At 43.4% G+C, this 18033-nt stretch overlaps 1 protein-coding gene across 1 annotated transcript in view; it reads left to right on the top strand.

Annotated features, from left to right (window-relative positions):
• Positions 1-3467, top strand: part of PLB1 (phospholipase B1) — an 84849-nt gene extending 81382 nt beyond the window's left edge. Inside the window, exons 57-58 of the mRNA XM_068404186.1 lie at positions 1506-1580; positions 2069-3467. Coding sequence (XP_068260287.1) covers positions 1506-1580; positions 2069-2287 — 294 coding nt within the window. The 3' untranslated portion in view covers positions 2288-3467. The remainder of the gene's footprint in view (positions 1-1505; positions 1581-2068) is intronic.
• The last annotated feature ends 14566 nt before the right edge of the window (positions 3468-18033 follow it).

Here is an 18033-nt window from a genome sequence, read left to right as displayed (position 1 = left end):
ACTCATGGACATGGGGATACTGTCATCTTAAAAGCTCAGAAGATAATGCTCGTGAGGAACAGATCACGTAGAGATGAAGCAAGCATGGCTGGCTACAGAATTTTGCACCTTATCATCTTTTGCCTGTCCTCTGCATGAGACTCTTTACCAAGTGCCCTGGCATGGGGACTATTACAATTATTTACAAATAACCAGTCATACTGCAGACAGTTTGCTACAGGATATGAGCCACACATCTTACAAATAACTACATCAGAGCTTTTCCCTTTAAGACAGAACACCACCACCAAATTCGGTCTTCACAAAATTAGCTGGTGGGTAGGCCAAGTGATTAAGACTCTCGTATAAATCTAGCAAGACCCCCACGATGATCAGCAAAACTTGGCATTCTGTTTTGCTTCTCATCTTCTCTCCGCTTATTAGCTTTCTTCCCTTCCCTAGTCACACTTTGCGTATTCCCAGTGTTTCCATATGGGAACCTTATGAATAGAATTTGTTTTCTCTGTGTGGTGTTGGGCTTGTTGTGGTATTGTTTTTACCCAACATACAGCTGACACTTTAATCACTTGGGGACAGTAAATGCACGTATAGACAAAAGCAGAAGCACCAGCACTCCTCTGTGCTGTATTCCCAGAAGTGCTGGATGACAACTCTGTGGTTCTCTATGGGCCAGTCCTGAAGTCATTACTTCAGGCATGTCCATACACAGTTGTAAACACTTCAGTTAACATGACTGAGCAAGCCTCTACTCGTTAGCTTAACTATGGTAACCGATGGTATGTGTGCTGCTAGCCAACCACAAATGCTATGCCATTAGCCCGGACATATTTTGAGTTTGAAATGGACTCGGGGTGAGCCTACGGTCAGCTATTGCAACTTAGCTGACAACTGATAGTATAAAAAGCTCTGTTTAACTCGCTTCTTACAATCTTATAAACTTAGCCTCAGCTAAAACTCCCAGGGAATTTCTTGTCTAAGTGAAGATTGCAAGGGTTGGCACCGTCTCATCCTGTCTCTGTAACTCTACATAATTTCTGAAGTCAGTTCCATCACCGTGGCACCTAAGCATCTTTCTTTCAGTACTGTGCTAAGTAACATGACTAACATCTGTCATGTGTTGTTTTTTTTCCTTTGTGGTTTATACTGTCACTTGAGATGTGTACGTGGGAGAACTGGGTGTACAGTGAACCACTTTGTTTTAGCAGAACGTTTAAAGTATGTGGTATTCAGTTATTTTCTCCTCCACTCAGTGCAAAAGGAGGAAAGGCTTCTCCTGTTTCTTGCTTCCTGAGGGAATTTTTCTGCAGACAGTACACCAGATTCTCAATGTCTTCAGTTCATGAGTGTTAAAATGTTTAGAAACTTTCCTGTGATGCACCTTCTACCACATTTCTTCATTGCTACAAGAACTGAAAAATTGGATAAAAAGTTGTAATCACCCAAGTCAGGAGAGTCTGAGGAAAAAAAATCATCATTATGTTTACTATTGCTTTTCTCTTCTTCAGTTGGAGCCAGTTGGTGAAAAGCAGACTTACAACAACTTTACCCATGACAGATCAAAACTCAAGTGTCCAAAACCAGTAAGTAAAGGTCAAGATGTCCATACTGCCCATTAACCACTTTTACTTTTCTCCTTTCTTCTTATTGGTAAAATTGTTTAAAAGAGTATCTTTGTGAAGGCTTTAAATAGCTAAAATAGATTTCTGTTCCATTATACACAGGAAAATCTACTTAAAATTTAGCGCAAAAAAAATTATCCTCACTGCAGTGGAAAGCCCCTCTCACTTAAGCCAGTTTTAATGAGTCTACGTATTTCCATTTGGTTGTCTGCAGCAAACAAATTTGGAAATGATGCCATCGCTCTCCGAGATGGCTTCTTTTTTTGTTCTAGGAACTTTCAGGCAATAGGGCAGGAAAGAGTTTGAGCTAAGATAGACAGAAGGCAGAAACAGCTGGTAGTCTGTCTAAAGATTGACAGTTCCTCTCTGGGAAAGGGTGATGGCATATTGTCTCAGTGCTGCCTGTTGAGTGGTCTGTGGTCAGTAAAACCTTTGCTCTCCCTTTGCAGGAGAAACCCTTTCTTTCCACACTGAGAAATAGTGAATTCAGAAATTCAGATCTCAACTTGGAGAAAACCGAATCTTCAGTCCCCTACTGGGCTGTCATTGTGGCTGCAGTAGCTGGAGTCCTGGCAGGTTCTTTATTCATCTGGCTTGTGTCAGGAAGAGCCAAGAGGCGCCAACGTGAGACTGACACAGAAAAGAACATTAAAATGACATCTCTGTAAAGCAAGTGGAACAAACATCTGTTTCTGCTGAGGCTGCTCTCCAGTGTGACACAGAGAGCAGCAGAATAAAAAAACTGTTGGATATAAATGAAGCTTTTTGGTTAGCCAGGGATTTTTGGGCCAAATAATCTTGATCAGAGATGTACTATAGATTTAGCTTCTGCAGATCAGTCAAACGGAGGATGAAGTTCAAAGTGTTAAAGCTTTTTCATTCTGGGATGCAATTCTCTCTTTCATGAATATTACTCAGGATGTCAATAGCTTGCATGAAGTGAGAAAACTCGCTCATGCATCTTGGCACCTTAATTGTGAATTTGCCCTTTTTTGCTTGTAAATCTGTGTATAAAATGTTAGCTACAAGTCCATGATTGTGACCTGGTATAAAAAGAAAAGCTGCAATTTCTCATGTTAGATTCCAGCAAGACTATTGAGTTGAAGACACTAAGGTCATTCTACACAGGCAAGTATGATGCTATGGAACCACCGTTAAGCCAACTTCTGAGCAACTCGAACCATCCATGTGGCACCCCTGGTGCAGTGCTGGGAAGCACAGCTAGAATAACTGCACCCTCTCCACTGCCTTGGACTCCAGGCTACATCCGTCTGGGACTGGACATGGAGCTGGGCCATGCACATCACTTCTCCTTCAGGGCTAAATAGACCAGGGGCAGTCCTGTACCCTTCTGCCCACCACTGTATGGCAGCTGGTTCCAGAATGACTCTTCCTGTGAAGAAGGAATTTCTTCACTAGTATGCAGTAGGGGGTCTAAACAAAAATGAGGTACCTGATTGGTAAACTAGCCTGGCCTAACTCTTCTCATAGGACCTGTGGTGTGTTCAGGTGTCCCAGGCTGGAGTCTCCACGGGTGTTCTCCAAGGAACAATTTGCAAATTTTTTTAAAAATTCTAATCAGGAGTTGAGATCTTTCCTGGAAATTAGACATTCCTTGTTTTACATTTGCAGAACAATTCGTATGATCTATGAGTACAGAAGATACTTCACAGGTTCCCTGTATCTTGTTTTCCAATATCTTTCTTATTTCCTATATCAAATACTTTACCTTTTGATTTTATTGAAGCCAAAGTATGGTTTGCACTGGTGTAATATTTTGTGAGATGTACTACATTTCCACTCTAGAAATGCAAATGAGCAGAAAATTAAAATGTTTCAGAGAAGAAAGTGTTCTGGGGTTCCTAAATCTACTCATTATGCACACAGAAGGTATTCAGATGCCTCCTTTCTCCATTTCACTCCTGTCATTGTCCTTGCTAAGATAAAAAGAGGGGGGTAAAATACAAGTTGTATAGTCAGGTTTCAGAGGCTGTAGCTCCACTCACCTCTCCTTTGATCTGCACTCAAAGGTTAGGCTATTACTAGTAGGACTTGTATTTGCCTAAATCTTATCTACAGGTATGTGTCTGGGAGCTCCACATGCAGCCCCAAGTGGGCATATATTTGGAATGCAAAATAGAAGCACCTGCATCTTGTTTCAGTGCAGCACAGGCATCTCTGCTGCTCTTCCTGTCCCTGTCTTCACTGTAGGTCATTAACTATCTACCTGATGTCCCAGCTGCTGGTATTTATTTAGCTCAGTAAATGGAAGCAAACACAGCCTCAAACCTGCAATGCAGGAGACAAGATTTACTGTATTCCAGTCCATTTCACAGCATCTTCACCTCAGACACATTGGAAAATATAAGCCTCACAAGTGAGGAACATGAGCAAATATCCCAGTGGATCGTGAAGGCTACAATCTCCTCTCATCCCTAAATGTTGTTGTTGTGAGTCCTTTTCCCTCCTGGGAGCTTGGATAGTCACTGCTCATACAGTGCTTGGCTTGGGAAGGAGTAAAAAGAACCTTTCATCAGTACTAGGTATTTCAAAGGAAACTCAAAACAGTAGTTCAGTGTTGATTTACCTTTCTAAATCATGTGTGTGCATGCAGGAAGTGGGGTGGGGGTCCTAGAGCATGAGTTAGAAGTACAAAACATTGCAGTTTCTCATGTCAGCTTTGTCCTGCCTACAGATGGGTACAAGTGCATCTTGAGTTTCATGCTGGTGCCCCCTGCTAGAATAACCTATATATCCCCTTTCCTCACTTAGAAAGCTAAGTTTTGTTCTGAGTTTCTGAAGGTGCAGCCACTTGGGAAGTGAGGGGAAAGATGGCTCTTAGCTCCTGCAGCATCCTGAAGGACATTCGAGTGCAAATAATTCTTGCGCAAGAGCCAGGGTGACTCCACTTTGGACTGCAGATTCCCAGTTCCCTGAGACATTCAGCTCTGTAAGGAGTGCTGCCTTTACTGACACTTTTGGGAACTGAGAAGCCATCAAGCTTAAATTATATTGGCCCTGTGCTGCTTCTGCAGCAGGAGACTTTTCCCCTAGTTTCTATAACTGTGGTGCAGCAGGAGCACATAGGAGCTGGAGCATGAACTGGCAGGCTGCTTATTTAGTCTATGGAAATATTTTCTGGCATCTTTCTTGTGTAGACTGAAGTATGTGATGAACTGCACTGACATTTAAAAAAAAACATCAAGAATCATGCAGTTTGCAGCTGTTCCCCGAGCAAAATTATTTCCTTGAAGATATTACTGCTGAGCGTTCCCTCTGTGCTCGTTAAGTGGAGGTAACATTAAGCTGGAGTGAATGACAAATTATTAGGTCTGGATCTTAGTATGACTGCATTCAGTGTCATATTAAATCAGAAAGTAATCAGTACATCCTCCCTGTCAGTCATCCATTCCCCTTTTTTCTTTAATAACGTGCCCTTGGTTTCAAATGCCCTCATGGCATTTTTTCTCACTGGACCGCTGAGTAGGCCAGATTGCCTACTGATGCACAAAAGAAGAGAGGCTTAGGAGGAACTTCAAGTCTGTATCGAAAAATGCATGAAATGGATGCCATCTTAGCCCAGGATTTTACTTTGGCCAATGGTGGTCTCACCCACCACTGAAAACTAGCTCTTCTCTGGAAAGTGATTTCCTAACATCCTGAGAAAACAGGCTTTGTGGATTCTTCCTCTGGAGAAGAGCTACAGCTCAGCCTGCATGAGGAGTCACTGTCTAAAGGACTTTTGCGGATGCTGGCCTTGCTGCCCAGCTCAGGTTGCTGTGAAGGGCATTGAGGGTAAGTGTTATGTTATTGCCTGATCTTGAGAAGTAATCTGTTCTTCAGACAGGGAAGCGATGGAGCCTGCGAAGTGTTGGCAAATTATTTGTCTACAGCTTAGCCAGCAGTTGAGTTCAAGTTCTGGTCTCCTTTGTTGCTGCTGATGGACCTCCCTCTTGTCATGGTACAGTGTCTGCATTTTGCTTTGTAAGGTCGAATGGCACAGAAGAGTTTCATCTAGGGTCAGTTTGCCCCAAAGTCCAGTTTAGGTGCTCAGTAAAGTTAGGGAAGAGAGGGAAAATTCAGAAAAACATCTGCACAGAAGAATTTTTTGTTGCTTTGGAGATGTTTGCTAAATGTTTCCTCCCACCAGCTTCTGGATGGTGAGATACAGATGTACTAATTACAAATGATGCCATTTTAACAGCTGGTCAGTATGTTGTAGATCAGGATATCTGAGCAAGATTTTGTTACTTTGAAGGGTATTTAGCTGAAATGTTGAAGTGAAACAACCCCACCCCAAAGAGAGGTGTATGGAAAAGCCCTGGAATTTTACAACTCTCTGTTTGCATGATTCATGTTCCCTCAGGTATTTAAAGAATTTGCTATTGGAGGATCACAGGTTTGCAACGCTTGCTCTTTTTTACCCTTTTTTTAAGAAGGAAGGTATCTGGGATTTTGGGAAAAGCAAGACAAAAGTCTATCCATAAAGTAGTCCACAAATTACTTAAATGAAACAAGTTTTCTGGGTATCATAGATCTCTGAGCATGACACGGAGGGGTGCTTCTGAGAACTATCATGTTAAAACTATTTCTTTCCTGAGTTCACAGTTTCCTCATCTAGGGACCTGAGAAGTATTTCTAGCCATATCTATGGATACAGGAGTCTGTATCCATAAAAGGGGGTGGTGGAAGAGGGGAAAGAGGCTGGCACATTTTAACTTAGCACATGCTGAGTATCCTCCATTTAACTGTCAGCAACTGTCCTTGCCACCACTTAGCTTTTGTGGACACCAGATGTTACACCATCTTTCGCCTATTGAATTCCTTTCTAGCTTCAGTAGATTTCTCTAAGGCATTTTGAAACCAAACACTATCAACACACACCTGACTGGGGCGGGGGGAAGCTTATTAACCTTAGCAGCTTTTGATGAACCTCCTAGTGCAAAACAAAAATTGTTCTGTTTTGATCATCAGAGAGAATGGTCGCCCAAGGGAAAAGACAGAGAGGCCATGGTGTGAGCAATTTTAGAAAGAAATCCAACAAAATACAGGAGAACTTATTTAAGAGGTGGTTGGAACTACTCACTGGCTAGAGGCTGGAAGTGATTCCCTTATGTCTTTCCATTTCTGTGACCTATGCAATTTGCAGTCATAACTAGATTAAGCTATGTGGATTTTACTGAGGAGACTTCATTCACTGGACTGTGTGGGTTTTCCCTAATTGCAGGTATTCAGCAGGATTTGTAGAAGTCAGGTATGGAAATGTGCTCGTGTCCTCTGTTAGACAGAGTAGGGGATCCATTAATGTGTTTCAGTGGTAGGGTGCTTGTACTCTCCAGGCCTTCTGCTTCCTTACAAGAAGGATTTAATAGTCCTTTTGGAGTAGTGTTGCTGCAGGGACATGGTTCAGTGAGAGGCAGTCAGGAATTTCTGCCATTGATCCATGGGCTGACCCTGGAGTGAGTTATTTCAGCTGGAGAAACCAGTTGCTTCCAAAGATCTAAGAGTGCTTTCTCATTGGTGTAAAATGATTATGGCTGTGAAGAAGGAAAGTGACCCGATCTTTAAAGTGTCTGTATTGTAACCATCAAGGATGTTTTAAAAATCCTGTTAGTGTTAAAAACTATCCATGACATAAAACCCTTTAGCTACCATTTGTGTTGCTTAGGTGACTGGACGCACCACCTGAGGGCCCCAATGGGCTTAGGCTGTGATAGGAGATAATCCCTGAAGTAAAACGGAGGCCAGGGCTGCTGTTCAATTTAACAACAGCAGGGGAGCCGGGCCTTGGGCATTTCAGAAAAATACGTGTAACGGCTTCACAGTGGGTGGATGGGACAGAAAGTACTTTCCGTGCTCTTGCCCTAAGTCAGTTTTGCAGTCAGTACCTCCTGTTAAAAGCACAGGAACTGGCCAGTTCAGCAGCTCTCCACCCACCAGGGATTCACCTGCACTTGCCAGGTTGCCCACAGGTATCCTCTGAATCAGCTTTCAGATCAAAGTAAAACACAGGAGTTAGGAATAAGTGGGGAGGACACAGCTGGGATAGATTAGACAACAGAAATCAAGGGTGCATCTTCTGAAAGTTTCTAAGACTTGCTCTCTGCTTAGCTCTCTCAGCAACCATCTTCTATTACTCCAGTGCAGATGTTGGGACCCTCAGAAAGCTCACCTGTCCGCAAATAAAGCCTCTAGGGTCTGGAGTGCAGCAGCTCCTTAACATTCCACAGCAAAACTGAGTGATTATATGAATCATATAATATCCCTGAGTATCCCTCCCAGACCCTCTGGGGATCTGAGGTGCTGACACACCTAGGCTGTGAATCCCAGAGAGCCTCAGGTGGAGGACAGACAGTGAGCTGCTCAGTGTAGGCAAGAAGATAGCACCTCTGGGAAGGTGCAAAAGCAGAACTTCAGGTATCTGAATGCTTTTTTAAGTCCGAAAACAGAGTTGACCATATATTCTGAAGAAATGACATGGGACTTTGTGGACCATACTTAACAGGATTAGACATCCATATTGCATCACTGTAAGATTCATCTACATAAGCTTTTTGTGCATCTGGGCTGAAAAAGACACAAATGCCTCTCAGCCTTTAGCATAACATTTATCTATCACGTACTTGTTTCGTGGCATGAGCTGACCTTTTCCTGCTGCTGCTCCTGCTGCACTGGTCGAACAACCTCTTCACCCTGTCCCCTACCTGAGACATCCTTTTGACACTGCTGCCAGAAATCTCTGGTGCAAGGTAAGTAAATAAGCCAGCCTGGCAATGAGGACATTCCCCTGGCTGTTACTTATTCAACAACAAAATACTCAATGCCTCTGTTGAAGCATCGTCTAAAGCATTTTACAAATATTTATGAGGGTAATTTGTGTGTCCTAACATTCCTGCGAGATAGTCTTATTAACCCCCAACTAAAGATGATGAAACTTATGTGCAGAGAGGTGAAGTGATGTGCCCTGGGCTACTTGATGAGTCAGTGACTGGGCAGGAAATTAAACCCAGCAGTCCTGGCTCCACAGACACAGCCCAGTTGTGTAACCACTATACAACTTATCACTAAATCGCTAACAGAGCTAGACTGGTAGCTGTGCCAATTTTATGCCTATTTTTCCCCTTAGCTTGAGTGCAAATACAGCAAAACATTGGCACTCTATGTGAGTGGGGAGAGAGCGGTGGGGAGCAGCAAGCTCTGGGGTGTGCGGGTCACTGAGGATTGGGTCTTCCCTGATGCTCCATATCCATACAGGGGCACTCAGTGCTCGGCAGCGCTTTGGCAGAGACCCAGGCTGTGATTATCGCAGGGTGGGGAATGGAGAGGAGAGAGAAATTCACTGCTCTCCCATCGTGCTCCCACTTGCATTACCGACACCCAGTAATTAGCTCGCCAGGTTCCACTTCCAGCCTGCAAGAGGCAAGGCTGCAGGTTGAACCCTCTCCTTGTCTAGCTCTGAAGGGATCCTTGCGCATTGCTTAGAGTAGGAAGGGTCAGGTTTTCGGGGATCTGATCTCAGATCTGTTTACGTGGTGAAGGTATGTCCTTTAGAACAGAAAAAAAAATCCTATTGAGAAGAAATTACGTTGCTGTGGTGGGGGAGAGTGATTAAGGTTTAGGTCACTTAAAGAATTACCACCAAAGATATTAGAAAAAGTGATTTTTTAATATGAATTTGTAAAAGCGTGACTTAACTAAGTTCAAATGGCAAAGTTCGCTCTATTACTTACTACAAAAGGACAAACTGGGGCAGAATTGGGCTAGGATGGTTTATACAGAGATTGTGAGTGTGCAGGGGTAGAGGGGAAAAGGGTAAGGGAAAAGAGTAAGGAAGACCCTCCAGTTGAGTCACGAGGTTCAGAAAGGACCCCCTTGCTTCCTCAGAGAGGAGTCCAGGTGAGGCTGGATCCAGTCCTAGTCCCAGACTTGGTCAACAGTTTATGTCTAAGGGAACTGGATACAGGGACTTCAGTGGTATTGATTCAATATGGTGTTATGTGTTTTGTGCAGCTTTGGGATAGCAGCAATTTAAGTTTTAACACTATTATGGTATATCACAGGATTAGATTATACGATTTTCTAACAATACTTAATCAATAATCAAGAATCTATTATAATTGTTATAGTGATTTAGTTAAAGATTCAAAAAGTCACTTAAATTGCATATATATAGACACACACACAGAGAAATATAGAAACAGAGACAGAGAGAGATACAGAGGTTAGCCTATACTTAAGATGTTTCTTTTTCTGCAGATCATAAATTTTGGAATCTAATAATCTTTGAAAGTCTCACAAAACAGAACTATAGTGAATTACTCACTATATTTAAAAACTCAGAAATAGTGAATTACTCACTCTTTCCCTTCATTGGCATCTGTTGGCAGACGGTGTAAATTACCTCATGAGACTAGCCTGGACGTCGTGGAAGTGGCCCTGAGAGCCGTCCCAACTCAAGAGGAGATGCAGGGTCACAGCCTGCTGCAATCCCTGAGACCTCAAAGGGCCTTGCTTAGGATCAATGTTTATAGGGTCACAAGATGATTAGCTTTGGTCAGTACTTTTTTTCAAGATGGCCATAATTCTTGTCAGGCAGTCTTGACACCATTCAGAGTGGGTGATGGTCTGGTGCAGGAGGAGTTTGGGTACGTTTCTCAGCCAACAGGAGTCAGGTATGGTTGCGGAGCGCCCAATCATCCCAACTCATTGTTCTTGTCCATTTCCTGGGCAACAGGGGTCACTGGTGTGGTTCGCAGGTGCCTGATCGTACTAACTCACTTGACTTGTGCCTAGGACGGGGAGGTACCAGGTCGCCTCGACTTACTGCACCAGCAAGCAGGATCAGAGAGTGCCTGATTGTCTCAGACCACTCATCATTCCCTGATTAATGTTGGCTGGTCCTGACATTATAATGTGGCCTGGTAGTGGGGGGGGTCTGCACCACCAGAGTTGCTGAAATGGAATTTTTCTCTTGTGTCATTGGTCTGTTTGTCTTTCCTGTTTTTACTTGGGGGAAGAGAACTGATGGGGAAAAGTGGACCTAAAGTGAAATTTTGCATTTCAGAATGTTATTTAAAAGACTATTTAGCTATTTCAAAGACTGTTTATTTTCAGAATATTCAGAAGTGCAGGATGTCTGCCTTTTGACTTATTTTTCAGCTGAAAGCATATAGTTGAAAAATATTACTGGTTTGGAACCTCTTAACTTTTTTATATTGCCATCCTGATTTTTGAAATGGGAACTAAGTCTAAACCATCAGCATGTCCAGGGAGAAAGAAAAGTTGTTTCTTCTGAATAGTTCCAGTAAATTCAAAGTTGTTATTTCATAGAATCATAGAATCATTTAGGTTGGAAAAGACCTTTAAGATCATCAAATCCAACCGTTAACCTAGCACTGCCCAGTCCACCACTAAACCATGTCCCTAAGCACCACATCTACCTGTCTTTTAAATACTTCCAGGGATGGTGACTTCACCACTTCCCTGGGCAGCCTGTTCCAATGCTTGACAACCCTTTCAGTGAAGAAATTTTTCCTGATATCCAATCTAAACCTCCCCTGGCACAACTTCAGGCTGCTTCCTCTTGTCCTATCACTTGTTACCTGGGAGAAGAGACTGACACTCACCTCACCATTTCAGTACTTGAAAGGCAGCTTCACTGCAGAGCTAACTCCTATACTGATCAACGTCAGCTGTCTGTACCAAGTAACCATGCCAGCTATGAGAGCGACAACAGACTAAAACTGCCGTTGTGCACAGTCGTCATCCACACTGCTTGACAGTACCAGTGTGTAGCTCTAAAACCAAATTATCAGTAGCAATCTTCAGTAAGAAACCCTGCAATGTAATTATTGTAGCAGTTGCAGCATGTGTAAGCCTTGCCCACTGACTCTCACAGCAGCCCAGAATTAAAAGAGAAGGGAGGGGAAAAAAGAAAGAAAGAAAAAAAGGTATTTTTCCACAGAAACCTGCCTCCCAGCAGCCAGCATCTCCTCTGGAATGCTCATGGCTCACACCTTCAAAAAACTGCTCTGTTTGACCTAACTGGCAGTGCCACCGCTGGAAGGGGACAAGGGCTTATGGAAAGGGGGAGTGTGCTGCATTCCCTGTGCTGCTCCATCGATCCCAGGCAAGAGAGATTTACTTCCGTAGAAAGCCTCGTACCAGCCCTGCTTATCCTCTTAACCTGCGAACATCATCCTCCCATCTTCCTATCAGATCGTGTTTAGCAGAAACCTGTGGCTTATTCACACAGCTTTTTTGGTTTTTGAACCATTGTGATTTTATGTGAAAGCAGTTGTGAGCTGGAATGAATGTGCTTGATGGGAAATGGGGTTGCCTCTGCAAATTATCGAATCTTGATATTATGTTATTTACCAGTGTGCTTTCCTTTGGCCCTCCTTGGAGCTGCCCCAACTGACTGTTTGCTATGACAATCTAATTATAACTTAGTTTGGCCACGAGCACCAGCTGCCTTAGGTTTCTTTTATCTCACTGAACTGGCCAAGCAAAAGTTAGGTGCTTCGGAGCCTGCTCACTGTGGGAAACCAAAGGAATTCAGAAACGTATTAGAAAGGCATTAGCTTTTCCTTTTCTCTCTTTTTTTCCACTGGAGCCCGTCCAGATGGAGCACAAACAAGGAGAGGATAAACGCAAAGTGCTCTGCCACCCTGAAAGCATGCGCTGACGTCAGCTTTCATGAACTGGCACTTTAATCATCGCATGGGGAATGTTTCTCTCTCTCTCTGCAGCCTCCCTTTGAATTTCTCAGTGCACCAACATTAGCATTTATGGCAAGGAAGATTTATTTTCTTTGCTGGTTAAAAGAGTAGTAAATTCAGAATGCTTTTACAAGCTGCTAGACGGAGAGCCCTGGAGATCTGAAATCCTGTAAGATCAGATTCAGTGTGTCAAGGGCAGCAAAAGGGCAAGCTTCTTCCTATAGGTATTTCCACTTGCATTAACAGCTAAGCTGAAAAGCAAGGGGCTAGTCCAGTCAGCATACACAGAGGAGTTATTAGCTTCTCCAAGCCAAAATGCGCAAAATACTCTGGGGAAAAAAGTATCGCATACCAGACATGAGGGACAGATGGTTTAGGGACCTCCAAAAGCCTTTTTGAGGCATGTAAGCAAATTTTTTCAGAATTAAACACTGAAAATTAGCAGACTCGTTTTCTGTTCATGTGTCAGGCGTCAAACGGGCACCTTGCTCTCTTCCTCTACCCCAGTCTTCCTGGCTGGACAACAGGTAACTGGACTTTTACCCCTTCTCACAAGAGCCAGGAGTGATGAATTCACTAAAGTGTGTAAGAGCATTTTGAGCTCCATGAAGAAGAGCTCTGTGTAAATGCCCTGCAGGTGTTGTTATCTAACTTTCTGCTGGGATCTAGCCTAGTCTGTTACTCTGCATCTACTATTGCCTAGTTTTATTTTCTGTATTTCCTTTGTGTCCTTTACGCGTGAGGGAGCACGTGTGAAGCAAGAGTAGGATGCATCCACCCTTTCTTGGCTGTTTGCCATAGGTGTGCCCAGAGGTGACTTTCTCCCCCCTGGCATAGTGGCCAGCATAACGCATGAGTTTGAGTAGATCTCAGTGGAGCAATTTAAAGAAAGATTTCAGTCTTTATGGTGTGGGGAGATTACCTCACTGTAGACATTCAGAGATGTGCCAGAGGTGGTGGGGGGGAAGATGACAGATATTAATGATGCTAGCAGGCTGTTGTCAATGTAGATGCAGTCAGCTGGTCCCATCAGCTGCTTTCATTAGACTGCCTGCTTTACAATAAAGTGGTTTCCTAATTATAGCCTTCACTTCACCCTCCGTACTGTACAGTCCTGTGTCATCAGGTGCTGCTGCTTCCTTTATGCTTGCCGGAGCACACTGCAGCGTGGAGCTGTCTCAGCGTTACGGCCCCGCTCACCCGTGTAATTAAAGGAGGATTAGAGATGGATTTGTGGCAGATACATCCTTACCTTGTAACTCTTGCATGTTGTGGCTGTTGCTTCTTACGAGGCCTTAGGTGGCTAAAGGCCTGCAGGCATTTAAAACACACACATATATACGTGTATATATACACACATGTATGTGTGTATATATATCCCAGTCAGTGATGCATTTCCCAGGTATTTGAAAACTTCTGTAGTGGTATGTAAGAAACACAGACAAAAAGATAGGGAGCAAGTGCAGAGATTGTCATTAAAGATTTGGCTAGGATCCACTTCTAGTCTTTCTCCTAGCTCCGTCTCTCAGACACAAAGCAAACCACATGAAAAATACAGCTATTCCTTCCTACCAACCCCACAGCCACCATAGTTTACTCTGTTATCTTTTAAAAACAGATACTCCCTCTTTAGTTGCCTCACGCTCAAGAAAACCAAATTTTCTCCAGTTGAGCAGCCAGCAGCTATCAGCTCAACTCATACCACCACACATCATGAGCTGTCTGCTGAAAAACCCTGAGAGTTTTGGGGGGTTTAATAATTAGTTTGATGTGCTTTTTTATTTACTTTTTTTCATTTGGAGTGCTTGGTTAATGTTTTTTAAACTTTCAAGGCTGGAAACATTTTTGACTTTTAAATGAGAATAGTAGAATTACAGAGTTGCAGGAGCAAGGGCTGTAGAAAACAGCACCAAATATTGTGAAATTCATGATATAATCATCACAGCGTTCCTGATGTCAGTTCACAATTTGACTTGCTAACACTGGAACCCTGGTTTTGTTTTCCTGGTCTCTCTCAACCTCCCACTTGCCCAGCCATTTTAAAACACAAAGTTGCTCAAAATAACTGCTCTGCCTCTAAGTATTCTGCTGTGGTCCACTGCTCGCTAGAAGAGATTCCATGGTACAGCTCTTCCTGCAGTTCTTCTAGCATCAGCTCAACTGGTGCCCACCAGCTTTCTGCCACTCTCCCATATTAGCTCCTGGGGTGAAATAAACTACATTTAGTGACCTCATTCTTTTGTCATTATAAATACATTTTTGCTGATATAATGTGATATAATTTTTCAGCACACCCTTATTGGATATTGATATACTGATTAGAATTGGACAGAAAAACAACAACCAATTACAGCCACTACAAGCCAGCCAAAAAAATACAGTTCAACAGAAATTCACGTTTTGCAAATTTTGGATGGTGGTTAAGTGTCCTGCTTTCACTTTTGGGGACTTTTTGGAATAAAGCATTTCCTTTTTCTATGTGAAATATTTGTTTTCATAAAAACACAAAAACTCCACAGGCAGATTAAAAAAAATTCCTTCTGCATTATGATCAATCCTAACCAATTATTTTTCAGGGTTTTGCAGCATTCAGATTTTATTCCAATGTGAAAAGAAGACACATTTCAAACTCACTGCTCACACAAGAGAGACCTTATCCTCTAGGTAGCCCTATTGTGGCACATATTCCTGATAAACTGGTACCATTTTGCTCAGAGCTGGTAGCGGCAGAAGTACTGGGTACAACAGTACCACTCTGATGATGGCAGAAGACCTGATGCAATTGAGATGTTTGCAGTGTTATGGTTCTCCCCCAATATTCCAGCTGTTTAGAACAAAGGTTGCCAAAACACATGGGCTGGTAGCCCCTAAAGCAGATCCTACTGCTGCTCCAAGCCTTTGCCACTTTCGTGGGGTTTGTGGCACCCTGTGGTACTCAGGCCATAGTTTAGGGAGCTCAGGTGGTTTCATGTTCTGTTTGTCTGAGGTACTAAGTAACCTCAGAAACACTTGATGACTTGGTTGCAGAGAGCTGTTACTGTATAAACTGTTAAAATACTGTGTCCTGAGATATCCACCTCATGGTCCAGGGAAATAGTTATATGTTATTGCTCCGTGACACCATATCATCAAGGGGACTGCTTGGCAGGTGACAACCGTGGTGCCTTCTGAAGTCACGGGGATCTAAATAGTCATCATTAGAAAGAAGTGGAGAAGTGACTGTCAGCATTTCTGACCCTTACTGACTCCTAGCTGATCCTCCAGGATGATCTCATGCAATCAAATTCTACCATGGCCACTTCATTGGCATTTATATGCTGGCAACTTGTATTTCCAAGAGCTATAGCAGCTATTCAACCAGAGCTGCAGACTAGCTGATGACTCACCCTGCTGAAGCTGGATTCAGATCTCTCCTAACCCGTTCCCAGAAATGAATGTCTGAAGCCTTTGCATCCACCCTGCTGTCTGCCTCATTTGTGTTTTATGCCTTAGGAGAGAAATCTTTGTTCCCTTCTCCTTCCTTTGACTCTGTTTTTCTGGATGAAAGAACACAAGGAAGAGTAGGATCAAGCAGAAAAAGTCACTCACGCTGTACATGCAGCTGTCTGCATACCCCCTGCGCCTGTTTGTCCTCCCTATTTTTGGCCCTACAAAATCCTAGGAATCCTCCATCAAAGGTTTTTTCATCAGCTACCTCCTGACAGCCGCCAAGATGGCCATCTGTCCATCCAGAGGAAGAAGCAAGCTGGGCACAGTGTTTTTCTTTGGAGCGGGGGCCTCTTGCTCTTCCATGACCCATGGCCAGAACTCTTTTTAAAGGTGTCCCCAGTTTCTTCTTTGATCTGGGCCACTGCACGCAGGTTGCTGCTCAGGTTCTGCTCTGCGTCTTTCCATGTGACACAGTGACCTACATACCTGACCTTGCCGGTAATGGGTCATATCCTGGCTTATCTGGCCCTCCCTTTTTTCCAAGGGTGATAATAAAGGAGAGACCTTTAATTATCTGGTGGTCTCCACCCACCAGTCCCCAAGTTAAATGTGCTGCTATCCTCCATTCTTGTTCGTGTGTTTTTGAGTAAGAACTAGCTAACCTAAAGGATTTCCATCCGGGCATTTCTGTGGAGTCTTAAATCTTAATCTGTCCGCAATCTTAACTCACTGGATTTGTTTGTAGAAGAAAGGTGCCTGTGGTTTGACTTTCTGCAGAACAGTTAACAAAAAAAAGGGGGGGGGGATAGCAAAAAGATAGAACCTAATTACTGTAATGAAGAAAAAGCAAACTGCATGACAGCTTACCCTGTTGCACAACAGGTATAGACATTGCTTAAATTTGCAGTGGAGGTTTTGCATGCGTAAGCAAATCAGTGGACTATATGGTGCTTAATACTCCTCTGCCCCTGTAGGTTAGCTATGCAGGCAATAAGCAGCAGTGTTCTTCCAATGAGTCACGCTAACTTACGCCTCATTTCTGCTTCTAGCACCATTGCTCTAGTAAAACTCAGAATGTAAAATGCTGCTTGTCTTAAGACTAGCTTGTAAACACTACCTCACTTTTGCAAGCATCACTGATGAATCGGAAAATGCAAATAAAAACACGGGTAGCCAGGGAAACCCAAACTCAGGAGGTTAAATAACTCATTTTAGACTTACCAGTCAAAACCAGGAGAACAATACCTATATCCACTGACTACTGAGGTACTGTGCCTAGCACACAGTTAGTGTGCCAGTACTGCCTGCTGCTATCCCTGTGTCCTGGGCTGTGGGACATCTGCTACAGCTGCATAAATTATGTTCAGATGACCAAAAAAGCAAGTGTTCACCCAAGAAACTGCACTCCTGCAAACACTCTAATGCTGCCCTAAAATGTCACCACATCAGGAATGAAAAATACCGCTTACGGCTCGTTTAGCAAGGTCTGCAGTTCACATATGTTTTCTATTTGGTGCTTCAGCCTTTCTCCTGGCTGGAGGGAAGCGGAGGGAGCCCATCTGTGCCCAATTATGGTCAGAGACGCAGGGGGGGTTAGAGTTTAAATGGGTGCAAGGGGTCAGTTGTTCACTTTGGTTTAGGGATGGGGCTGTGTCTCTGTGCTCTGTTTTGATTTTTACCAGTTCTGCAGGTTTTTGAGGCTGTTTCTAGCTTATTCTATGCTAGCTCTATACTGATGTTGCTCCACTGAATCTTGATTTTATGAAGGTAAGGGTACTGTGAGATCTGCTTATTGTAACACAGAAGGTCAATCTGAGCTTGCTTCCCCTTGCCTCTATCTCTATGGTGGATACCAGCAGCAGGGGCTAGGGCTGAGGGTAAACCAAGTGCTGCTGAGCATCAGAGACCTACTTGCATCCATGAGATTTAGGTGGGGCTATAATGATTTCATTTTTCTGAGCTGTTTTTAGGAGCATGGAAGAACACTGGTCTCTAAATGAATCTCAGTTTAATGCATTTAGGACCTGTGTGATTGATGATGTCTATAAATACTATTTAAGCGCACAATAGAATATTTAACATACCATTTCCAGTGGGCTTTGAGCCACACTCTCTGCCTTGCTCCTGCAGCAGCTTCCCCTGGTTGCAAGGGGACCCTCTGGGTGGTATGTCCTTGGCACTGGGGCCATGCGGTTGAGGGGCTCCTCAACACCACCCCACTTCATTTTGGCAAACAAGGTACACAGGGCTACTGGGGAGAGTGT

The sequence above is a fragment of the Nyctibius grandis genome, chromosome 1 (assembly GCF_013368605.1).
Source record: "Nyctibius grandis isolate bNycGra1 chromosome 1, bNycGra1.pri, whole genome shotgun sequence".
Classification (NCBI taxonomy): domain Eukaryota; kingdom Metazoa; phylum Chordata; class Aves; order Nyctibiiformes; family Nyctibiidae; genus Nyctibius; species Nyctibius grandis.
Note: the sequence above shows the minus strand (reverse complement) of the source record. Positions and strands in the feature narration are given on the sequence as shown.